Consider the following 26,149-nt stretch of genomic DNA (forward strand, 5'->3'; position numbering starts at 1 on the left):
CTTGTGCCACTCTTCTGATCTCACAATTTTAGAAAGTTCTTAGACAGTTTAAGAGGGAGGTTAATCTTGATGTCTAAGAACTTTTCCCAAGGCTTCTCTCAGATCTATTCATGGTCTCTCGCAGGAGCCCCTGGTCCTGTGTGAGACTGGCAGTGACACCAGTCCTCAGGTCAGGCACTGAAGAGTGGTGCCACATGTATGGGCAGTGGGAGGAGGATTTCAGGTTGGTTACCCAGGTAACAAAGCAGTGTCCCACATCTTCAGGCAGCTGCTCATACTTCTCCAGCTCTTTGAGGAATATGCTGCAAGAGGAGAAAAAGACTGAATCAGACACCTCTGTGCAGCTGACCCCCCAGAGGATTGAACCGAGGCCAGCACAACCATAACTTCTCAATTATTTGAATATGGCTTCTCTACTGTGTAAGTGATAGATGGTGAGGTACAGTTTTTAATGTTGGAACTAATTTCATTAAAATGTATGTTAATTGATTAATTAGTGCTACTTAAAATAATATTCTTTATCCTGGGGTGAAAACATCTAGGGGTGAAAATAAACAATGAAATATTGTATTTGTGTTGGACTTTATCAGCAAGTATGAATCTACCTTTTTACACAAGTAATCTGAGCACATCATAAAGATTTTAAATAATACAGATATTTCAAAGAAACAAAATAAAATATCACATTATCCCAGAGATAAAGTAGAAAAAAATTCATCCTACACTTGCCTCTTTCTAATTGTTGGCCTCCGTCTTCCACCAGGAGCCAATTTGTACTAAAAACTATGTGTTAAACAATGTTTTATAATACAAACACCATTAGGAAAGAAAATTTAATGGGTAAAAAGTCACAACATATTCCAAAGCTGAATTGAACTACAACTGAATTATCTGCCAATGTGGTTATCTGTGCCATGGCTCCTTTCCATGTTAATAAACAATAAATAATTATACTGACTTCAAAATAATGTATTAAATCATTGGTTTGGTTTCAGAGGATATAAATTCTAATAAGCCAGCATTATTATTAGAGTGGTATTTGCTTTAAAAAACACAGAATTTTTCCAATAAAAAATAATGATGAGGCTTTGGGGATACATACTGACAGAAGTGGAAATGCTATGATCTTTACAAGGAAAAATTTGACAGGATTGATTAAATAATGAATGTGTTTATTTTTTGACTCTGCAATTTTAATTCTGGAAATTTTCCTGTAGTTACATCTACATATATAAGATGATGGATACACATGAGTATTAACGATAACACTGTTTATACAAGCAAAAGATGGTCTGTAAAAAACAAGGCATTTAAACTATGGTACACCCACAGAACTAAATACCATGTAGCTATGAAAAAAATACACAGCTGTCTATGTTTTCATATGGAAGAATTCTGGGAAAAGCTAAGTGGGAAAAGGTACAGAAGAATGTATAGAATATACAACTTTTTGTCTATATAGGGATGACATATTCTTATTTCCAACCCAATAAATGAATAAAAGACATTACCACAGGGAAGCAGGTGAAGGAACAGAATAGAAGACAGTGGTAGGTGATATTTCTCAATGTTTACTTTTCTGTCTAATTTTGATTTTAAAATTGTGAGAACGCATTACCTTCAAAACTTGAATTATAAGATATAAAGTGGTTCTGCTTAACTCTACTACTTACCTGAACCATAGAGGGGAAAAAGGTTTTTGACCAACTCTACCTAGCTTCTATTGCTCACATTTTGGCAGTATGTTATAATTAATTACAAGTGGTTATGGCTTTCACATAAGCGTTGCATGTGTTCCTCCTTCAGTGACATAGATGACGTTTCAGAGCTTAAAATTATATATGTGCAATTAAAAATGTTTGGAAGGTCCTATTTGCAAAGCAAAAATGCTAATGATAGTTGATGCAGTAATAGGTGACTTATTTTTCCATCTGTAATTTTTCTACAATAAATGAGCACTGCTTTAATAATAAGAAAAAAAGCCATTTAAAAAAATCTGGGGGACTCCCAAGTAGTATCCAGTTGGTGATCATCATCTTTGTCCTTATATATGTGATTTTAGAATATTCTGATCTGAATCATAGAGGAATTATAATGCAATTTGGGCTTCAGAAATGCCCAAATATGTAGTGCTCAAGGTCAATAAAGTGTCATATTTGTTGCTACTTTTTAAAGAACTACAAGTGGCTGGGTGCAGTGGCTCACACCTGTAATCCCAGCACTTTGGGAGGCTGAGATGGGCGGATCATGAGGTCAGGAAATCAAGACCATCCTGGCCAACATGGTGAAACCCGTCTCTACTAAAAATAAAAAAATTCGCTGGGCGTGGTGCCACGTGCCTGTAATCCCAGCTACTCGGGAGGCTGAGGCAGGAGAATCACTTGAACCAGGGAGTCAGAAGGTGCAGTGATCCCAGGATATGCCACTGCATTCCATCCTGGATGACAGAGCAAGACTGTGTCTCAAAAAAAAAATTATATATATATATGACACATTTAAACTAGTATATACTTAATATGACCATTTAAATGCAAATTTTAAAAAGTGCTATATAATGTTACAATTGAGGATCACACTTAAGACCCAAAGGGAAAAATATACTCTTTTTTTTTGTTGAGAAAAGAATCAATCTGGCTCATTATCATATATACACACACACAGGTACACATACATTCATATATATACTTATATATATTTAATTTAAAATTTAAAAAATTTAAATAATAGAGATGAGGTCTTGCCATGTTGCCCAGGCTGGTCTCAAACTCCTGAGCTCAAGCAATCCTCTTGCCTTGACCTCCCAATGAGCTGAGACTACAGGCATGAACTGCCGTCCCCTGCCTGGGCTCTTCTCCTTGAAGAGTAGTAAAATAAATGGTAAAACAGCCTGGATCAGGACATTCCACACAGGACATAAAATTGTTTTATTGTTTCAGAAGTTGCAAGGACACCCATCATGACTCACAGAGAGTCATTACTTACGACCCAAGAACAGTTGGCCTCTCACTTTAATTTGAAGTAAACAAAGATCATTATGTCTAAAGAATTGATCAGTGATAGAGAGAAAGAGTGCTAGTAATTTTATTTAAAATCTTACCAATTTAAATAGAGCAATACCCTGACTTTTGTGATAGCAGCTACCAAAAACCTGTGGGAAGATGCACAATTTGAAAAACCTCAGGAAACAAAAACACTATAACCAGAATTAAATGTACAGCTTATAATTTTCATGATCAATGTCTTTCTGTAAAATGAAGGTTTTAACAGCAGCTATTACTAGTTCACCCATCTACCTACCCCCAGGTCTCACTTTCTTCTCCTCCCACAACTAAGCACAAGTTAAAGAACCAGAGTTCACACTTGGTCACAGTTGCGAAGGGGTCTTTCCTTCCAAAGCCTCATTCCCCTCATCTTTAAATAACAACTTTGCCAAGGCAGATGGATCACCTGAGGTCAGGAGTTCGAGACCAGCCTGGCCAACATGATAAAACCCCATCTCTACTAAAAATACAAAAAATCAGCTGGGCATGGTGGAGGGCTCCTGTAATCTCAGCTACTCGGGAAGAGGCAGAGGTTGCAGTGAGCTGAGATTGTGCCACTGCACTCCAGCCTGGGCATTAAGAGCTAAACTCCATCTCAAAAAAGATAAAAATAAAAATAAATAACAACTTTGTGGGAGTGCTTTTAAGGATTTAGTAAATCCACAGGTAAAAAGAACCCAATCCAGTGCCTGGAAACACAGTAGACATTAAGTAAATAGTAGTTGTTCACGATCAGTGTTTCTCAATCTTAATAAACTCACATTCTCTTTCATAAACACATATATCTGACACTCTTCCCCACTCCTGGAGACACATCTAGGGGGAACTCCCTACCAAGCCCTTGCTGAAAAATCTGCAGCAGGTTACTTTCTCCTAAACTATATCCTGGGAAAATCTTGATAGGTTATTATGCAAAAATTGGATTCCACGGTGACCTATCACTTGTTTGGGAAATGTTGGGCTAAGCTGGTTTCTTTCCTGAAGAACTTCCAAAATTCTATAATATGATGAGTTACACTATAAACCACTGAAGTAAATACAATATGCAGTGCTTCCCAAACTTATTTGTGAGTGCAACACTTTTGGGGCGAGTATCAGACTTTGTCTCAGGAAACATTCTTGGAAAACTCTAGTTAGTGGTCCCCACACCTGGTTGTGCATTGCCCTCTGGGGTTACTATCTGGGTAAATGCATTGTTTAGAAAAACTTCCTGGGTAATTCCCACACATCCAGTCCATAGATCAGGATTTAAAGGCAACTGTCCTGGATTCCAGGATGCTTCCAGATGGCAAATCCTACCTCGGCTCTATAGGATTTAATTTAGGAGGAGAAAGGAAAGAATTTAAAAAATAAAACCTATTCAGCTTGTGTCAGGCATATCAATTGATAAGTCTGAATAAGATAATTATCACCATCTCAATGTAATTGTTGAAAGTGGCAATATTAAACTCTGTTTTGCTTCTTAATTTGAAACTTATGAAGATTACAGATTATGTAAGTCTGATCAATATCATTCCACTTATCTCAAATAGACATGATGAATTTAAAGTAAAGCATAACAGCTCACAACTCTCTTCACAAATGATGGAACATTTCACCTTAGCTGTTCTTTAGCAACAATCTGGCTCTTACCACTCCAATAATTACATGTAATAAATTGTGAAAGAATGAGCAAAGCAAGTCATTTGTTTGTGTTAATGTCTAGGGTTCTTTCAGAAAGGAACAAAACTTTTAAAGAAATGTCAAGATCAAAGCAATGTCATTACTCTATTAAATTATTACAATATAATATATTATGCAGTTACTTTATGAGGAAAATCCTTCCCTTTGGCTTTGTACAGAATCCCAGGAAATGAAACTGCTGGCATTGATTAACAGAAAGCTTACTGAGTTTTGTCATTAAGTATTATAGAAGCAGCCCTCTTCCAAAGGTACCGGAGTGGTTTTGTTATTCTCTCTCAAGGTGAATTTAGTCTAGAGTCTCACTGCTTCTGGGGAAGTGTATCCTTCATTGAGGGGCTCACAATCTTGTCAGCAAACAGACTTTACATCAAGGGTGCCGTCTGCATCTAAATGGAAATATCTGTTTGATGACCTTGTGCGTCAATGTGCATTTACTTGCTAGAATGCCAGAGGTGGTGATAAGGGGAAGGGGCCTGTTGTGGTGATGGGAAAAAGAGGAACAATGTGGAGCATACATTTAAAAATTAAGTTGGAAATGAGGCGGGGAGAAAGGTGTGAGGTTCAGGTATTTGCAGGAAGCCCAGGATGTTGCCTTCTTTTCAAAGCAAGGCTGGGTTACTGCTTTCATGCAAGTAGAGCTAGAGATTATGTCTAAAGAATCCAATAAGGCCGGGCGCGGTGGCTCAAGCCTGTAATCCCAGCACTTTGGGAGGCCGAGGCGGGTGGATCACGAGGTCAAGAGATCGAGACCATCCTGGTCAACAAGGTGAAACCCCGTATCTACTAAAAATACAAAAATTAGCTGGGCATGGTGGCGCATGCCTGTAATCCCAGCTACTCGGGAGGCTGAGGCAGGAGAATTGCCTGAACCCAGGAGGCGGAGGTTGCGGTGAGCCGAGATTGTGCCATTGCACTCCAGCCTGGGTAACAAGAGCGAAACTCCATCTCAAAAAAAAAAAAAAAAAAAAAGAATCCAATAATGACCAGGCAGATTCAGAGCCTAGAATACAAGAGGCTCTAGACTGTAGGGGCTAAGATAGCTGGTTAGCATATTGGAGCAGATATCAAACTAATGGAGAGTCATGTACACCCAGGGAAAGGTGCTGGCTCTGTCCCTTCATTTCACACTTGACACTTTAGCCCAGGTTAGGGATAAAGAGGAAAGGTCTGCAGGGCTGGACTCCCATTCGGCCCATCACACTCAGCCTCCAACCACAAGCAGCAAAATTTACCTTGCTGCATGGCTACCTGTTGAATATGTCTTTGCCAATATTTTCTCACTTTGTCTAATTTGTGTAACAAGATGAATAAAGCTATTTGCACAGAATTATACCAAGTTTAATGTTAAAATAAAATACAAAAGTTTTATCTTATACTTAATGTTACTCATCTCCATTAAGGTGCCGTTTAGCAAGCAGGCGTGGATGCTAAGAAATTAGTGTGTAAAATTAACAGACTTTGATACATCCAAACAAAATGTTTAGACTTTGTCTTGCTTTGGGTATTCCCCAATGTCTATAATATGCCCCAATGTTGACAGCTTACTGAAAATACAAACAAAAACACAGTAACAAGACCACAGCTACATTTGCATAGGGCTCCTCTGATGAGTTCTGCAAGTTACCTCTTCAAATGTGGGTTTGGGGAACCAAAGAAAAATCACAACAGGTCTTCCTATTCCTCTTTCCTTAACATTTGACTATTAAGAAAATGACAGCTGGATTCTTCAGCTGTGTCACTAATTGGTTTGGACAAATCACAAATCTTTTTAAGTTTCAGTTTCTATAGGGCAAGGGAGAACTATATTATCTTTAAAGATTTATTTTGGGGTTTTATATTTGATAATTCTATGATTTTCTATAAGTGAGAAACCACTAATATCAAAGGCATTTTGAGTGGGGGAAGAAGCTTAGAAAGCATAGAACATACACATTTTAAGCAAGGGTATGTGTGTTGGGAAGGGGTAGGAGGGGCAAAGAGGGAGGAAAAGGCAGCAGTAGTCTGGCACGGTGGTCTTTCCCTGGGGGCCTGAGCTACACATCCCCTCTCTCACCACCTGGTGGTGCCAGCGCCTCACCATGTGGCCATGGATCAACTGGGTAGCAACCAGAATTTTAAAAAAGAGGAGGAAGAAATAAAACCTAATACCGAATATCACAGTGCATCACCCATAATGCAGGTGTTGTTTTTCGAATTTTAACTTCCCTGTTATATATAGTAGATATGCATATATATATTAGGGCATAATGTACAGTCTTTTTCTTTGATTCATGATAAAAATGGTTTGAAAAACACCACCTTGCTCTTTCTCCTGCAAGAGGATTGTAACTCTGGGAAAGTCTAGGTCTTTAACCATCTCTTTCCCTCGCTCTCTTTTTCCTCATTCCCTCCCCTTCTCCTAGGGCTTCTTTCCCCAGATGGATCTACCTATCTACCTCCCTCCCTGTCTACGTCCCCTACTTATCTGCCTTCTCCCCACTATTGCCTCCCTCTTGCTCTCCTACTTTCCTCCTTCTTTACCTTTCCTTTCTCCTTATGATCTGCCCACTTCACTGTTTTCTCACTTATCCCTATCCATATAGCTCTCTCTCCTCCTTTTGTCTCTCCCCATATTTCCGACTTGTACTATCTCTGTAAGACATGGTTTGATAAGACACAACCTACCTGGGAGTGTGACAGTGGGACCTCTCTCTGCTTCCCATGAACCAGGATGGAGCCCCACTCCCAAACTTCCTATTGCCTCTCTCCAGCTCCCTGCTAGACTTCACCACTTTTCTCCCTTGCAGGGCCTTCGTTCAAACTTTATTCCATCATCAAGGAAGCCATCTCTGCCTGTAAAAATCCCCCCTCTTATTTAAATTCTATCTAAAACGCCCCCTTCTCCAGGAAGCCTTTCCTATTCTTCAACTGAGGCTATTTTCTTTGCACTCCATTTGTGCCCACCTTTAACCCTTATCACAGACAGGTATGTCCTTCTCAGTACTCAGAGGGCAGAGGCTGGGTTTGATCACAGGGTACCAGTTTCATCTCCAATCTAGTACATCTTTGGCCCAAAGGAGGAACTCTGGGAAGATGACCCAAATGTGGCTGTGGTTCAGTCTCTCATTGGAGTGTCCCTCCCTAAATTTCCCAGCCTTGATTCTACCCCTGCTGCTCACCCCTCACAGCTCCTGGCTGGCCTTGGCCTGCCCAGTGCTCCCAGCTCAGCCTCACACAGCTCTGGTCCTGTTCCTTTCACCTTAGGCAGGGAACACCCGGCTGGGAGGGCAGTGGCTGGTAGCCAAGGCCAAATCTAATAGTTTCTAGCCAAGCCTGAAGAGAGGGAGTATGCAGGAGGGGCTTCTAGCCTTGGTGGTTGGTCCCCAACTTGAATTTTTAGACCTTGTTGAAAACTGATTCATTTCAGGTAATTGTTGTAGGGGTGTGGCACAAGAATCACATAGCTCTGGGAGAAATGGGTAGAAATATTCATCAATTTTTGAGATCCACAAGGAACCTAGTTAACTATGAATTAAACCAGCCAGATGTGGCAGCCACCATTGGTGGTCTAGGGAGTGAGAGAAGGGGAGAGAGTATTGAAGTGGGAGACCAAGTCCTGGAATCCAACACCTGACCTTTAAGGAAAGGGGAGGGGCATACACTGGGCAAGTTACAGGTTCCTCTAGGTTTGTCTCTTTATCTGTAACCAATACTGTCTGGGGATCTACTTATGGAATATATTCTCTTGTCTGAGTGCTCCAGGAATGCATATAAAATGCAGTCAAAATAAGTCTAAGTCTTGTGTAAATAAGTAAATTTCATGATCTATATAGTTACTTCTGTAGGAAAGAGATGTAGTACAAAACGGGGAGAGTAAAGGGCAAAACGAAGTATCATTCCACTTCAATTTCTGTTAAAGCCAATGTTTGCAGGTATTAAATTCTACACATCAAACTGTTTTTAAAAGAAGTTTTGGTGCTTGGGAATTTCCCCATTCAATACCTATAAAAACAAAGGTCCTTGAGACAGATCACACACACACGTGCGTGCACACACACGTGCATGCACACACACGCATGCACACACACACACACAGAGCAAGAGAGAGAACTAATCCTGGTTGCAATTTTTCAAAGTGACACCATTTAGACAGATCAATACTATCTAGCTAAGATATGTATTCACCACATAACCCTTGGTCTAGGTGCTAATTTTCTAGTGACTTAGCTAATTAAGTTAGCAAGGTAGTGTAAATCTCAATCCTTTTCTCAATCTCTCAGTCACTCAATACGTCTCCCTCCTGCTCTCCCTCCCATAGGCTCTCTCTCGATGACAGGCACATAGCCTGAGCTATTCACTAGAAATGAGAGGAGCATGTTTCTGTTAGACAGTGCTTAATTGCAACTTTGGAATCATACAAGCAATTGGGGTTAAAAAGTACCCTTTGATTTTTTTATTTCATGTTGAGAAGTGACCGTTTCAGAGAAGTATTTTTGAAGAATAAATAAGTATTAGGACAACTATATGGTCCACCAGTAAGAAGCTTCCAAGAAACTGCATCACGTAGAAATTAAATGACTTTGCTCTTCCAGACGGTTCTTATAGTGATGGGGGAAAAATCATACCTAATGGTCTTTTCAGTTTTAGGACTTTTACAAACAGAAGATTAAATTATGACTTGAATGGTGTTAGCCATAAGTCTTCAAATTGTAATCTTATTTTTAGTTTACTCATCCATGCATTCACCTACCAAACAAACATTTACCCAATGGTTACTTATGTGCCAGGCACCTGATTATGCAGTGAAAGATGTTCTCCCCTCTAAGCTGTCCCTTAGTTTACAATTCTTGCATTTTGTAAGTTGGCTAACTGCCATTTTATGTCTTATTTATTAGAGATTTTAGAGGTGTTATATTTTCTTCATTAATCAAAATTTGCATGACACAAGTAGAAAGCATACATTATGAGTATAGTAAAGCCTCAGTCCACAGATCCTGTAGGAAATTAATATGAAGCTTGATTTTCTTAGATGTTTCCTTAAATTGTGGATAATTTAAACTATTAATTTATTTTTGGTCAATAGCTTTCTAAATACACTAGAGTTCTTTTCCTTTAGTGTAGAACATATTAATGACTCAAGGTTACCATTAATATTAAATATTATGCTATGCTGTAACACAGTGGCTGTATTAGGCCCTTTCATGGAATATAGAATGATTTGCATCAATACTGAGTAGGCCTTGACCACTGTGATTTCTTTGGTTCTATTGCCTATTGCTTTTGCAGTTTATCTGTCTTCTTTCCTGTCAGGTCTTACTTTATGTTGCTGGTATCTATCCCACTACTCGCTCAAGTTCTTGATTCTTATTTGCTGTTTTTAAATTGCTGTAGGCCTCCAAACTATATAATCAAGAGGCAAAGTGGTTGTTAGGGAGGATAGAAAGATGCTTCTATCAAAACGTAAGAACTTAATTTTTGTGACATCTCTTCTGGTTGTTGAGAGGCTAGTTGTTATTTTCTTCTTGTTTCTTCATAATGTTCTAAATGTGCTGGGTAGCAGTGTTCTTGATAGTTAGATTTATTCTGTATTTACAGCATAGGGCATTCTCTATGGTTTAATTTGATTTTTTAAAAGGATTTCTTAGAACTATATATTGTAACTGGTAGGCAGATTTTAAGCTATTTAAAAAACTACAAAACTATTTACCATGGCTTACCAGTGATATCATGACAGCAGAATAAGGCATGATTATGTTAGCTATTTTGTTACAAGAGGTCAATTTTGAAACATATATTAATTCCCCTTATAATATGATTGGCAAGTATAGAGCTCCCAGGAAGTGTATGCTGTGATATCTAGGTTTCCATATTTAGTCAGTTTGCTAAGAACATGGGGAAAGTGAGACTTGTTGACTAAATCCAAGAGACCAGAAGGCAGAAAAGTAAAGTAACATGACTTACCGTTTGCCAGTTCGATGTCTTCTCAGATATCCTGAGGGAGATGGGATGATACTGAGCTGGGCTCAGATGATGGAATTTGGGATCAATGGTCAAATAGTTTTATTGGGATCTTATCAATGATAAGCATTTCTATGTCTGGAAATTTCCAGACAAACCAAATGGATAGTGTTAAAATTTATGATTAAAAAACAAAAGACTGGGAACTTTTATCACATATTTCAGAAAATCAAAAGGTTGTTTTTACCCCTAAAGTTTATTGCTTTAATAATCTGACAAAGTTTGCATGTCATGGGAGCTACATACATTATGTTCTCTTTAAACTGATGCCATCTGTTGACATACCAGGAATTAATAACCAGGAGTTGATAAGAGAGGAATGACTCTCCACTCCTTATCTGGACCTATTACAGCCCAGGATCCTTTTACACCCAATTCTTGCTTTCCTCTTGGTCATTCTTAGCACAGGGCTATTCCAGAGCTGAGATACCAGATATGGCAGCCACTTGTTACTTGTGGTCTATTTACATCTAAATCTATTAAAATTAAATAAAATGGAAAATTCCATTCCTTAGTAGCACTGGCCGCATTTCAAATGTTCTTTAGCCACCCATATCTAGTGCTGCTGTACTGGATGCTGCAGATGTAGAACATGTCCATCAGTGCAGAAGACTCCATGGGACGGTGCTGTTCTGGAGTCTTGCCTCAAGGTGGCCGCTACACCTGCACACATGGTCCTCCTATCTTCAACAAGCCTACACAACTCAGTAAATGCCTCAGCTAGGCTGACTTAGCACTGCTCTGCAGCAGGGTCCTGAGAGAGCACTAAGACTTCATGCCAATGTTCTTCTTTGTGTCCTGAGATTCTCTCTATTTGTGTTACGTATTTTCATTGGTTAGTTATGTAATTAATCATGCCAATTTTTTGCTGATCCTCTGTTAACCATGGAACATACTGTTTTGCACAGCGTGGGAAAGATTCTTAAATCAAGTTAGAAACAATGACTTGTGAAGTTTTAGGGCTCTACGATTCTACTTATTCCAACAAAACAGAGTGTCAGTTGATGTTCTTCCCTCTAAGCTGTCAAGGAATATGAAATAAAATGAGGATGGAGGAAATATTTAGGTTGAAAGAAAACTTCGATGGAATTCAAAACCCCAAGACCACAAAGTGGAATTCATTAGCTTCCGATGAATTCTAACGTCAGGATTTCCCACAAGATGTAATGCGGAGATGCTACTTTTTTTTCTTCAAAGCTGGGTATTGCTTCTCAATGAGTACATGAGGATGCTGAGGAGAGATGGAGAGGATCACTGCTGAATATGTGACTTCACTCTCCACTAGGACTTTTGGACAATTACAGAGAAAGGGGAGTGAGTAGGAAAGAAGTCTGACAGCAACTGCCTTAGAACACTGACCAGGTAAGATTCACCTATCACCTTTGATCCACTTGTTGGGAACCCTGTTGTCTGGTATTTACAGCCCTAAGTGTGCACCTCTGAGACCCTCCACAAACCTACTTGTTATGGAAATCGTAGATCTCTTGGATGTTGCCAAAGATGATATGCTCTTTATTGAGGATCCCAGGGGGGATCTCCTCCACACCACTGGTCATTTCCCACAGGTAGGTCTGTAAGACAGTAACAGTTTCATCACTGGCAAGTCTGGCATGCCATATAAAATACAAACAAAATAAACAGGTGTTCAAACTTGTGGGGCAAGACTCAAACTGTAAATGCATGTAGAGGTGAAAAAGTGACATGTTAAGTAAACATAAGAGAAAGAAAAAATCTGAATATTTCATTACCCTGAACTTTAGCAAGGACACAAACTCCACAGTCTCTTGTTATTTATTAAATGTGTGTGGATTTGAGTATGTGTGTATGGCGGGGGGACAGGATGCAGATTTTCATGCCCAATTTAAATTCATTGACTGTGTCATGGTTTCATTTTGAATTGAAGTGCCTTATATACTTCTTTTTCCTGGGTCTAGCTCCAGTCTGAGAAAAGTTTAGACTTTCTTTTCAAAAGTACTTTAAACTCCCATGCAATTATTATTGACTTTAGGAGAAAGATTTCCTCTGGCTGGCTTTTTAATTCATTACTCTCTGGGAGAAGACCAAGAGCACCAAGTTCCAGTAGAGGACTTGATGCTGGCAAGGATGTCATTTTTCCAATACAGCTGTGAATGGATTACTGGAAGACTCACCTCTAAGCACTCATGTAAATCCCTTACATAAGCCTTCTCTGTCTGGAGTAGTTCAGCCATAATAAATCTAGAAGGAAACAAATGGCCTTTTAGTTAGTTAGAGATATAATGTCTCTCTTTGTTAAAACTTCCCTTCCCCACCCCAGCATGTATGACATTCTAAAATGTCCTATTTTTCTACTTCATCAACAGGTCTTTTCCTTTCTTCAAAATTCCTTTCCTCTCCTACAAGTATCTTCCTATGAGTCACTCTTAACTGTGACCACTGGCTCTACATCCCTTTAGCAGGTTTGTGCTCAGCTAGGTCCTTTTCCACCCAACTCCTGCTATTAATACTTGTGATTCTATGGTGATATTCATGTGAGTACAGGCATGCAGGACTGTTCATACTCTGTCTCACTAACTGGATAGCGTGAATCTCAGCTTTCCACATTTTTCTTACAGCTCCCAGAATGATGATTCCTGATCAGCAGAGTTTGTAGATGTATATCAAAACAGTTCTTAGTACCATAATATACCAGGTTTCAAAGCCAAGAAAGATGTCCAATATGCCAGATCAGGGGTTAGCAACTTTTCTATAAAGAGCCAGATATCTCTGTGGGCAATTCAGTCTCTGCCGCAACCACTCAACTTTGCTGTTGTCATGTGAAAGGAGCCCTAGACAATGTGTAAAAAAAAAAAAAGTGTGGCTGTGTTCCAATAAAAGCATTTATGGACACTAAAATTTGAATTTTATCTAATTTTCACGTTACAGAATATTCTTCTTTCGATAATTCTCCCAATTATTTAAAAATATAAAAGATAATTTTCGTTTATAGACTATATAAAATAGTTGGTGGGTCAAATTTTGTCTATATTTTCTGACCTCTGACCTAAATTATCCTTTTAGCTATTTCAATACTATTTCCAATGGGACTTGTTTACAGTATAAACAGATGTATAGAAAGCAAAACATGCAACCATAAGCACAGTATAAATTAATAGTAAGTGACTGCTTTTCACTCCCCAATAAAGAAAAGTGTGTGCTATGCAGCTTTAAAGAGAGGGTTCTCGGCTGTGGCTCACGCCTATAATCCCAGCACTTTGGGAGGCCGAGGGGGGTGGATCATGAGGTCAAGAGATCGAGACCATCTGGTCAACATGGTGAAACCCCATCTCTACTAAAAATACAAAAATTAGCTAGGCATGGTGGCGCGTGCCTGTAGTCCCAGCTACTCGGGAGGCTGAGGCAGGAGAATTGCTTGAACCCAGGAGGCGGAGGTTGCGGTGAGCCGAGATGGCGCCATTGCACTCCAGCCTGGGTAACAAGAGCGAAACTCCGTCTCAAAAAAAAAAAGAGAGGGTTCTCTTCCTCCTTGGGCCTCTAAAGAACACAATGTGCTTGGGCACTTGTTAAACTTACGGCGCTTGGCCTCATTGTGGCGTATTCTACTTTATTTTCATAAATTTTTATTAGAAATTGTGCTTGCCAACTGGCATATGAAATGTAATTTAGCACGAACTATCTATTTATGCATATGTCTTACATTTTATATATCAGTTTTTCATGCAGTTCATAATGAGCATCCCTATTTCCAGGTGTCCCACCACATGAACATTTTGAGAAATACTGTCCCCAAAGTGTCCCCTTTTAGAAATTTCATAAGAAATATTAAATGAGCAGCATCTTCTCCTGGACTTTTATCTTTGTGGGACTTTTTCCTTAAAGCAATATACATTTTCTTTCAGTTGCCTTTCTATTAAAATTGAAGCACCGATTCATCATACTAAGTGAAGTAACTCAGGAACGGAAAACCAAACAGTGTATGTTCTCACTCCTAAGTGGGAGCTAAGCTATGAGGACACAAAGGCATAAGAATGATACAATGGACTCTGGGGACTCAAGGGAAGGGCAGGAGAGGGGTGAGGGATAAAAGACTACACACTGGGTGCCGTGTACACTGCTCACGTGATAGGTGCACCGAAATTTCAGAAATCACCACTGAAGAACTTATTCATGTAACCAAACACCACATGTTCCCTAAAAACCTACTGAAATTTAAAAAAATAAAGTGCTAACTCAAAACTTCCCTTTTATAGAAGTTAATTAGCCACTATTTTTCTATTCTTTGAATTGAATTCTATTGGTAGAATAAAAAGTGTATAAGCTTTGGAGTCAGACAGATAGGAACTGAATTACAATCAGAGATAGGACTTGCCCCTCTAGTTCTCAGACTCCTTACTTATAAAACAGCTGATCACACAGAACTTAGGGCAAGTATGAAACAAGATCACATAAGCAACATGCCTAGTGCATGGTAGGTGCTCAGGAAACATTTCATGATTAAATGAGCTGTAGATTGCTATGAAACTAGGACAGAAGGGAGACCAGAAGGCACATAAACTGGCGGGCTTTGAAAACGTGTCTTTGATTGTATTGCCTTAGGTTTTCTGGAATTGTTCTTTTGCTTCCATTTGCTTCCTGCAGTTTTACCTGTCTTTCTGCACAATTCAGCGCTGCTATCCCCACCCCATTTTGCTTTATTTTTCATCCATCCTTTAATTTCTTCTGGCTATTTAGTGTCACAGAAGGAACTAAGGAGGAAGATCTGGCCAGGTGTAGTCCCCTCATTCCCCTCTCAGGTATGGGCTGAATTATGACCCCCCTGAAATTCATATGCCAAACTCCTAACCTCTAATACTTCAGATTTTAGTTTTATTTGGAAACAGTATCGCTGTAGTACCAGAGTTGCCCCTGAATCTAAAGACTGATGTTCTTATAAAAGGGGAATTTTTGATATAGGCATATATTCTGGGATTATGCCACATTAGCACAGAAACAGCCATGTACAAGCTAAGGAGAGAGGCCTAGAACAGATTGTCCCTTGTCTCCTCACTGCCCTCAGAAGGAATCAACCCTGCTGACACCTTGATTTTAGGCTTCTAGCCCCCAGAACTGTGAGACAACACATTTCTGCTCTTTAAACAACCCAATCTGAGGAACTTGGTTACAGCAGCCCTGACAAACGAATACACTCCCCATATGAACAAGCTCTGACTTCACAGAGCAACTTCAGTTTCTTGAGCTCCAAGGAACCTGTGGTCCTACTTCATCTTGATCAAAGAAACTACACAGAGCTTTTTAATCTTAGGACATACTATTTTTCTTTTCTAGTAATTCCCAAACAGAGTTTCAAAACATTCTTCATAAAGTCCTCCAGAAAACTCTGGATATGTGTGACTCTGTAACCACAATATAAAGGAAGCAGAGTGTCAAGAAATGGTTTATAAGATTGGCACGGTTCATTGTTTCCTCTTTCCAATGCCCTATAACTTTTGATTAGAGTGAAGTATTGGTAAACAACGCCCTACCAAACAACCAAAGAAGAAAAACGTGTTTTGCCTACCTGGAGTCAGGGCTTTTCTGGGAGTGGAGCTGAGATACTTAGAGAGCAGAGCAGGAATCTAATGATAAGTTGGTTCCAACTCACTAAATGAATTCTGGCCCCTATTCATTCTTATTCTGAGAAAACAGAGTTCGATTTATGAAAACCTCTGGCAACTTCAGATTCTTCCAAAATGTTTGAATCTCAGCATCCTCTCTCTACTCTCTTTTTCCCTATTTTCCTCTGCCTCATCTCCTCATGTGCTAGTGCTGCTGACCTAGGAGTAAACTTAGGTGGCAGCTTTACATTTAACATCTACAATTCACTCAGTGGACCAATTCCCAAGTATCTATTTCTTCCTTTTGAAATCTGAATACCTAGACCAAGTGAGGGGAGGGCCCGTCTGGCATTGGAATGCCTCCTAAAGCATGCCTTATTTTCTTCCGGCCCAATGGTATATCCCCTCAACTTCAAGTTAAGAGATTGATGTTACAGTCCTTACTTATTGTGTGATTTTAGATAATGTCTTGTCCTTTCCTCAAGGTTTCAATTTCTATATCCAATTATATTCTGTAGGATTTTCTTTTTCTTTCTCTTCTATTTTGAGATGGAGTCTTGCTCTGTCGCCTAGGCTGGAGTGCAGTGGCATAATTTTGGCTCACTGCAACCTCGCCTCCTGGATTCAAGGGATTCTCATGCCTCAGCCTCCCAAGTAGCTGGGATTACAGATGCGCATCACCACACCCAGCTAAGTTTCATATTTTTTTAGTACAGACAGGTTTTTGCCACGTTGGCCAGGCTGATCTTGAACTCCTGGCTTCAGGTGATCTGCCCACCTCAGCCTCCCAGTTACAAGCAAGAGCTACCATGCCCTGCCTGACTATGAGCTTTTCTTGATCAATAATTATGTTATCTTTATTATTCTCCTAGTCCTTTGATTCATACAAGAGAGTATAAAAAACTTCTTATTTTTAAGGAGTCTACAATCTAGTTAAAGAGGTATGCTTATGAACTGGTTGAATAAGTAAAATGGGAGTTGGTACAGAAAAGAAGTAAAGGAGTTTATAAAACAGATGGGCCAATGACAGTGGGAGTTGTAGATAAAGAATTTATAGAGGTATATGATAGGAATTGGATTTTAAAGAATTAATAGGACTTACAGAGAGCAAAATAAAACCAAACAGAAAAAAAGGAAGGGAAAAGAACAAACAGAAAGTACAGCATTCTCAATTACATACAACTTATTCTTAGACCTGAGAGGAGTCAGTAAAAATGATCTGACTGAAAGGTGCAATCTCAACTAGAAAGTACTTTGAAGTAAGATTGACTTAGGTGAGGCCAAAAGATAACACCTTGAGGAGTTTTATCATTATTCTGGGGGTAGAAGCAAACATTTAAAATTTGAAACTGGTGAGAGACATAATGGAAAGAAATCAAAGAAGATTGAAGAGTCAAAGCTGGATTAAATTCTGGCTTCAATACTCACCATCTGTGTGGTTTGGGGAAAGTTACTTGGCTTTTCTAAGTCTGACTATATGTAAAATGGGAATAATCATAGCTACTTGAGAGAAGTGATAGGAAGATAGAAAGAGAAAATGTATGTGAAGGCACTTAATGTAATGTTTACGACATAACAAATGTAGGTGCTTGTGGTAAGAAGAGTATTTGGTATTAGCAATAATAAAATGTTAGTCCAGAAAGGTAAACCTGGCATCGCTGTGCAGGTGAACTGGGCAGGGACTAGCACCAGGAAAGCTATGGGAAGTTTTTGCAAGTAATTCAGATTTCTGATAAAAGCTAGAAGGTTAGTGACACTATCAATGGGAATTAGAAAATCAGAAGGGAGAGGCTGTATGCGGTGGCTCATGCCTATAATCCCAGCACTTTGGGAGGTTCAGATGGGCAGATCACTTGAGATCAGGAGTCAGAGACCAGCCTGGCCAACATGGTGAAACCCCATCTCTACTAAAAATACAAAAATGAGCTAGGCATGGTGGTGCATGCCTGTAATCCCAGCTACTTGGGAGGCTGAGAATGGAGAATCACTTGAACCTGGAAGGGGGAGGTTGCAGTGAGCTGAGATCATGCCACTGCACTCCATTCCTGGATGACACAGTGAAACTCTGTCTCAAAAAATTAAAAATTAAAAAATATATATAAAAAAAGAAAATAAGAAGGGAGAATTAAATGTAGAGGAAAAGAAAAAATATTTGGTTTGTTCCATGTCATTTCGGGATTGTGAAGTAAAATGTGATAATCCATGAGGAAGGTTTTGTCTAGGAAGTTACTGATATATGAAGAGAATTCAGGTGAAGGGCAGGCTGGAGAGACTTAAAAGCCTTCAGAGGGAACCCATATTCTCAATGCAAACATTATGTCTATCTATCCCAATCCCTGTAGGTGGTCACGAGGACATATTAAGCTATCCAAAGGGACAAGTGGTGGTGAAAGCCCAGCATAGTCACTGGAAGCCAGCTAGCCGGGCGGAAGCCAACACGTACTCTTTCTTCCGGGCTGACTTCCGCTTCTCTTCATTGACCTCATGGTTGGCATCCCGCAGCTTGACCTCCCGATCCGAAAGGCTTGCGGGGATGATGTCCAGCTCCAGGTCCTTATTATCCTGCACATGGAGGGATCACAGAGGTCACCTTGTGATGCTATGGGAAAGCAACTCACTCGAGGTGAGGGAGGTAGTAAAAGGGGGAAAAAAGATAATGGAGAAGGATAAAAACATGAGGTCTCTTGCAGACTCACACCCATAAGCACTCTTCTTCATGGGATCATTATTATTTTTTCAAATAAGAAAGAAAGAAAACGTTCAGATCAAATGTTTAGGGTAAATATCCACAGTAAGAAAAAACTATAAACACATTTGATAATTAGTTGTCTATTTCCCCAAGGCCTTTGGTCCTAATTAAATCTAAACACACACATCCATAAATTAGTCTAAGACTGATTCTTAACCATTTAAAATATATGCGAAATAAAAACACATACAGATAAAAAAACATCATTCATTTGGCAAAAGAAAATAATCAAACCAAATATATTTATTTAAACAAGTGATTTCCCTTGGAAACAGAAAGCTAAATAACAGAACAATGGCTGACCTTTCTCATCACTCATCCCTGCTAATTTTAACCACCATTTGGTATTTATATTTGATGGAACTTCCTAGATAAAAACTCACAGATTAAAACCTGGGGGAGATATTAACTCTCTTAACTTTAGGTGGTTTGGCCACTTCACTCTCCAGGCTGCTCTGCTTCAGATCATGAGCCTATTTGATTTAAGAACTAAACGTCCTAGGATTAAATTGCCAGGCTGTATTTAGCTCTTAATTCACAGGTTACTAACCCCTATTATAAAGAATAGATTAAAAGTCCATCTGCCCTGGTTCATGGCAAATTGTACCTCTGTTCAGTTGAAATGTCAAATAAACCCTTGTAAAAATTGTACCCCTTATTCTTGAAAGAGTACTATTATATATACTGGGGACTCTAATCATTTGCTGATTAACATAATTGGGTAGAAGATGGCACTTATGAAGCCAAGATAAAGCTTTTATTTCTCAAAGTCAACAGTTAACACTATACAGAAAAAAACTGTTCTGTATCCATAGGCCCCAACAATGGCCAGTCAATTTTGTAACATATAGAGTACTAATCACAGAAGGCTGGAGGTTAATGGATCAGCAAGATCCACCCGGCACTCCCCACTAGAAAAGCCACACAGGGCAAGTCCTCTAGGGGTCAACAGTACAGCTCAGAAGTACTGCTGTGGAAACATGCTTTTCTTCCATGGTGACAAGGGCAGTGGTGCTGAAGGAGGTGAAAAGGGAGGATGTCCCAAGGCCAGTGCCCCTGCCTACCTCTGTGTTGACTCCCAAGGCTTTCTCCAGGGAGTACCGGTACTTCCCCATCCTCAGGGAGAAATCTCTGTAGTGCTTGTCCACCGTTGTCACCCATTTCCTTATCTCCGTGGCATGAATGTGGCCTTTTTCCACAAAGCTATCGGCCAGCTGAATCAGAAGCTTCACCTTCTCCTTTGTTTGCTGCCCCAAAAGATGGCCGTAAGTTATTGGATTATATTTATTCTCCTGCCCCTTCACCCCAAATCCTCTTTTTCTGTTCAGAGCATCCATAGATACCTCATAGCTGGCTACCTGGGTTTGTATCCCAGCTTTGTCATGATTAACTGGGAGATTTTGAGCAAGTTATTTAAACCCTCTGTGCCTCCATTTCTTCATCTGCAAAAAGGGAATCATAATAGTACAGTCGTCCCCCAGTGTTGCTGGTGGGGTGGGGGACTGGTTCCAGGACCCCCCATGGATACCAAAATCCAGATACTCAAGTTCCTTATTTAACAAATGTTTGCTTATAACTTACCCACATCCTTAGGAACACTTCAAATCATCTCTAGATTACTTACAATACCTAATACAATGTAAATACTAAATAAATAGTTGTTATTCTATATGGTTTAGGGAATGACGACAAAAATGTCTGTATATGTTCAGTACAGACACAACTATCCATTTGAAGAAAACATTTTCAGTTCATGGTTGGTTGAATCCTGTAGATACAGAGGGCTGATCCTACTTCAAAGAGTTGGTGTATTAAATGAGTTGATAAATGTAGGATTCTCAGTACAGTAGAACATAGTAAGAACTCAGTAAGCCATAAACAGTAGCCATTATTATTGATGTAAGAATCTCTTACATTAGTATGCTTTGCATACTAATTTGCATAATGTGTTACTGTTTCTGAAAGCCTTTTGAGATTTGACACATCCTTAGGAAGTAGGTGGAGGGAAGTGATGCAGGTCTCTTTGAACCACAGATGAAAAAAATCTGAGGCTTAGAGAGGCTTAGGGTTGGTCCAACTTCATGCTACCAGTAAGCAACAGAGCCTATTTGTCTCTGCCCTTTAGTTCCTACTTCCCTCCCTCCACTGTATCAGTTCTAAACATCATGTCAGTTGGCACATGCCAGGATCTAAATAAATATAATGAGCAGATTTAAGAGTTAACTCTGTCCCTGTCACTACCAGAATCTTGTCTTTAGTTTCCATTTGAGAGCAGGAGAAAGAAGTTAATGAAGCCACCATCTGTCACAGGACTAGGTAAAGTAGAACTCTGATGTTTACCGGGTTAATTTCATTTTTAGCAAGACTTTGTTCAATACCTAGTTGGTCAATAGTACTGTGTAGAGAGCTATAGGGCTGGGCTTGGGGGTTAAACAAAAGGAAAAAAATGTTCATTTCATACAGAGTACTTAAACAACTCAGGGCATTATATAATTGAATGTCAAAATGGGAGAATGTAGAGTTAACACTATAGGAATTTTAAAAGGAGGAAATGAAGGTGGACAGGCATGGGTAGGGAAGGTCTCACGAAGAGGCAGTACTTAAGCTGGGTAAGACATGGGAATGAGAGAGACAACCAACAACAGACTGCTGCTCATTTTTTTTTTTTAATCTCAAGTTTGGATTTTCAAACTCTAAAATTGCTCAGGGAAAGGAAAGAATATTAAAATACCATTCTAAGAAGAAAAATTATCTTTTGGACTGGAGGCAAGTAGGTCCAAGGTTTAAACCAGGCTAAAATCTAGCTAACAGGGAAACTGAGGCAGGACATCACTGGAGCAATAGGGGAAAAAACAAAAGAGCCCTCCTTTCTTTATTCTATTATCCTCACCCTACCTGCTCCTTCCAGGCTCATCTACAGCTCCTCCCATGAGAGACCAACGCTCCCAAGAAATGCCAGAAAAAGAGGGTTTCAGAGAGGCGAATGAAGAGTGCTCTGCCTGCTGCATGCATGGCCAGGGATCAGGGATCCAGCTCTCCAGGAGCTCACTCAGCATATAGAAGCCTCTTCTATCTCGGGACAGTAGGCTGGTACCTGACATTAGGAGATAAAGGCCAAGACAGCTTTGGTGTGAAGGAAAGGAGGTGGGTGTGAGGATAGCAGAAACATCTCCTCAGCCATGTAAAGGTAGAGTAATAACAGGGAATTGGTTAAGAGAGAATTAGCAGATTATATTCAAAATAGAATCTACTTAATTCTATCTAAACTATAATTACTCAACCCCTCTTTTTAATCATCTTATTCATGTGTGTATCTCCAGTGTCTAGGCATCCTGAGAACTTTCATCTTACTGCATGTAGGGTGTTTTTTATTTTCATTTTTCCTGAAAACAGTTTTCTTTGGCTTTATATTTACTTAAAACAAACATCAATTTTTTTTTTGAGACGGAGTTTCGCTGTTGTTACCCAGGCTGGAGTGCAATGGTGCGATCTCGGCTCACTGCAACCTCCGCCTCCTGGGTTCAAGCAATTCTCCTGCCTCAGCCTCCCAAGTAGCTGGGACTACAGGCGCGCACCACCATGCCCAGCTAATTTTTGTATTTTTAGTAGAGACAGGGTTTCACCTTGTTGACCAGGATGGTCTCGATCTCTTGATCTCGTGATCCACCCACCTCAGCCTCCAAAAGTTCTGGGATTACAGTCGTGAGCCACCGCGCCTGGCCCACAAACACCAATTTTTATGAAAAGTCTTGGAAATACATATTCTCTGCTCTTGGTAAAGTGACTCCACCTATGAGAAAGGGTTTTACAGCCAGTTGGTGGCAGCAGCCATACTAGGGCAGTTCTATCAGAGAAAATTATATCCTAAAGCATCAAAATTGTGATTGAGAGTCAACAAAGCAAATGGTTTGTGACCAAGAGTATTCTAGGTATGTGTAGGGCCTAGAGAGGCAAAGAGACAGTAAAATGAGCAGTGTAGACAGGACTTTCCCCATGTGGCCCCACTTACCTTTGTAGCAGCCCTGTCTCCACTTCTCTCCATTCCCTACACTGCAGCCGTGTTCAATGTCACATGCCCTTCCTGCTGTGATGAGTGGTTCCTGCTCATCCCCACTCTTGATCCAATGCCCTTTTTCCTCTCCTCTCCTCCTCACAAGCTAAGTGGGTGAGGCCCTTCCCAGTGGTCCCACAGTATCACATACATGCCTCTATTTTAGCATATAACACCTTATTTATGTCTCCTTCATTAGACCGTGAACCCTTAGGTATTACATCTTATTCTTTTGTGTATCTCCAGTGTCTGGAAAATAGTAAGCATACCATCAATGTTGTCTGAATAAACGAATGAGTAAATCTTGTGTTTGGAGGCGAGTAAAGCTAGATCAGCAAGAGTTGAAGGTTTTTTCTTTTTTTTTGGGAAGAAGTAGATGATAAATTTGGCCCATGCATTGGATAAGCCCACTGAGACACCAGCCATGGCCACGGTCCCCACTGGGGGTATTCTAAAATGTTTTCTTATACATAGATGATTGTGGTAGCAGCACATGCCCTGCTAAATGCCTGGTCACAGCTTTTGAGATCAGAGGTAAAAACTTGTCTTGTAAGGGCAGCCCATCAAGATGTAGCCAGTAACTTCTATCTAAGGTGTGCTGGCCTAAAAGCTATGTCTAAATAGGGGGTAAGAAATACTCTGGGTTAATTGAGGTTGTTTCCCTGAGGATTTAAACTGCACAGACAGGGATCTAGGTGATTGGTTGTGAGTAGAAGTGAAATCACAGAAAGCAGAGGGGAAGAAGAAAAAGGAAGCTGAGGGATAGAAATGGTAAACATTACACAGATTCTGGTCCTCTGCTCTCATACAATGACCAGATGATGTGACTGCTTGAGCTGCTCTTGGTCTCAGGTGACATTCCAGTTTTCATGTCCAGAGGTGACACTATGCCACATTTCTTGTTCTTCACATGGGGCTGAGTCACTGAGCTTTTTCTGGGTTTTGGGGAGGTTCAGCCATGTCGCTTCTCTCTTCTTTATTTCCACACGTGGCCATACAATATCTTTTCCCTTTCAACCTAAACCCATTTGAAACTCAAATCTTTCCTCCGAAGACAGTAACTTATATAAACTAGTATAATGCGGATCAGACTGCAGCAGTTCTTGAATGATGGGTTCAGAAATATGGACATGATCTTGTGGCCAGAAGGGAAACTTTGGGTACCATAATTCATCTGGGCCTGGAAATCTAGACCTCCCTTAATTTATGTTTTGCCTTTCCATTTTGAATTCTAGTTATCTGCTGGAAAAGACAGAGGTTCAAAAGAGGGATTTGGTAATTCTATTTTTTCTATTTATCCTTCTCTCTTTCCCTCCCACCCCTCTCTTTTCCTCCTTTCCTTTCTTTTTTCCTTTGGTTATAATCTTCCTCTAATCAGTGAGCCTCACTCTGAATAAACTTTTTTAAAGCCCTTTTGACTTCAGCACATTTTATAAGTCTTTTAGATTTTGTCTTCTTGATAGTAATCTTATAATGTCATTATAATCTTCCATGTTTGCCTTTTATTATTGATACTCCTTATAATGAGATCATCATAATATTGATATTGATATTCCTTATCAATGTATTTTTTTGTGACATGAATTTACTGAGCTCCTCATGCAGGTGAACAGGTTTCTTGAAACACATATTCTGATTCATTCGGCAGAGGACTGTTTGTTATTATACATAAAAGCACCAAAATTTTCCATCACATACAAGTTACATTCCTCTTAAGAGTCTCAGAAAGGCCAGGCATGGTGGCTCCGCCTGTAATCCCAGTACTTTGGGAAGCCGAGGCAGGTGAATTGCCTGAGGTCAGGAGTTTAAGACCAGCCTGGCCAACATGGTGAAACCCTGTCTCTACTAAAAATATAAAAATTAGCCAGGTGTGGTGGTGAGCACCTGTAATACCAGCCACTTGGGATGCTGAGACAGAGAATCACTTAAACCTGGGAGGCGGAGGTTGCAGTGAGCTGAGATCACACCACTGCACTCCAGCCTGGGTGATAAGAGTGAACCTCTGTCTCAAAAAAAACAAAAAGAGTCTCAGAAACAGAATCATGCCTGTCTTTTACCTGAACTGTTTAGATTCTATCTCTCTCCGTCTAAAGTACCATCTGACATCCCCAGTGTTCCTTTTCCTTACTATCTGAATCACAGGAAAACAAAATTTAGTTAGCTAAGGCTCCAGTCGTTTTCATTACTGCTTAATTTTTTTTTTTGTCAAGATGAATTAAGTCCAGTTTATCTCATGGCTTCTTTCATTTTCAGAGATGAAGTCAAAAGTATTTTCTTAACATTATTAGTTATTGGCAAATGCAAATCCAAACCACAATGAATACCATTCCATACCCTCTAGGATGGCTATATAAAAAGACACAATAACAAGTGTTGGTGAGGATATGGAGAAACTGGAACCCTTACAAATTGCTGATGAGAGTATAAAGTGGTATAGCTACTTTGGAAAACAGTTCAGCAGTTCCTCAAAAAGTTAAACATATAACCCAGCCATTCCACTCCCAGGTATGCACATAGGGGAAATAAAACATATGTTCATGCCAAAATTTGAATATAAAGGTCTATAGCAGCATTATTTATAATAGCCAAAAGCTGGAAACAACCCAAATGTCTGTCAACTGATGACTGGTAAACAAAAAGAAGTATATCAATCAAATGACATGCTATTCAGCAATGAATAGGAAAAAAGGATTAATACATGCTATAAGCATGGATGAATCCTGAAAGCATTAGGCTAGGGGAAGTAAGCCAGTCACAAAAGACCTCACATTGGATGATTCCATTTCTATGAAATGCCCAAACAGGCAAGTCCATAGAGACTGAAAGCAGGTGAGCAGTTGCCAGGGATTGAAGGGAGTAGGGAATGGAGAATGACTGCTAATGGGCTAGGAGTTTCTTTCTAGGGTAATGAAAATGTTCTGGAACTAAACAGTGGCAATGTTTGCACAACCTTGTGAATATAGTAAAAACCATGGAATTTGAAAAAAAAAAATAATAATCTAAAAACGTTTTAATTTTAGAAGAAATGGAATTCTTCCAAATGTCATGATGACTA

The 26,149-nt window shown here is 39.7% G+C and overlaps 1 protein-coding gene across 44 annotated transcripts in view; it reads right to left on the reverse strand.

Annotated features, from left to right (window-relative positions):
• Positions 1-26,149, reverse strand: part of KALRN (kalirin RhoGEF kinase) — a 659,576-nt gene that overhangs the window by 253,927 nt on the left and 379,500 nt on the right. For all 44 annotated transcript variants that reach the window (XM_078351912.1, XM_078351911.1, XM_078351910.1 and 41 more), the window contains 5 exons: positions 20,108-20,290; positions 18,738-18,856; positions 12,872-12,938; positions 12,183-12,292; positions 233-302 (listed from right to left, as the gene is read on the reverse strand). In XM_078351912.1, the coding sequence (XP_078208038.1) occupies positions 233-302; positions 12,183-12,292; positions 12,872-12,938; positions 18,738-18,856; positions 20,108-20,290 (549 nt within the window). The remainder of the gene's footprint in view (positions 1-232; positions 303-12,182; positions 12,293-12,871; positions 12,939-18,737; positions 18,857-20,107; positions 20,291-26,149) is intronic.

The sequence above is a fragment of the Callithrix jacchus genome, chromosome 15 (assembly GCF_049354715.1).
Source record: "Callithrix jacchus isolate 240 chromosome 15, calJac240_pri, whole genome shotgun sequence".
NCBI classification, from domain to species: Eukaryota; Metazoa; Chordata; class Mammalia; order Primates; family Cebidae; genus Callithrix; species Callithrix jacchus.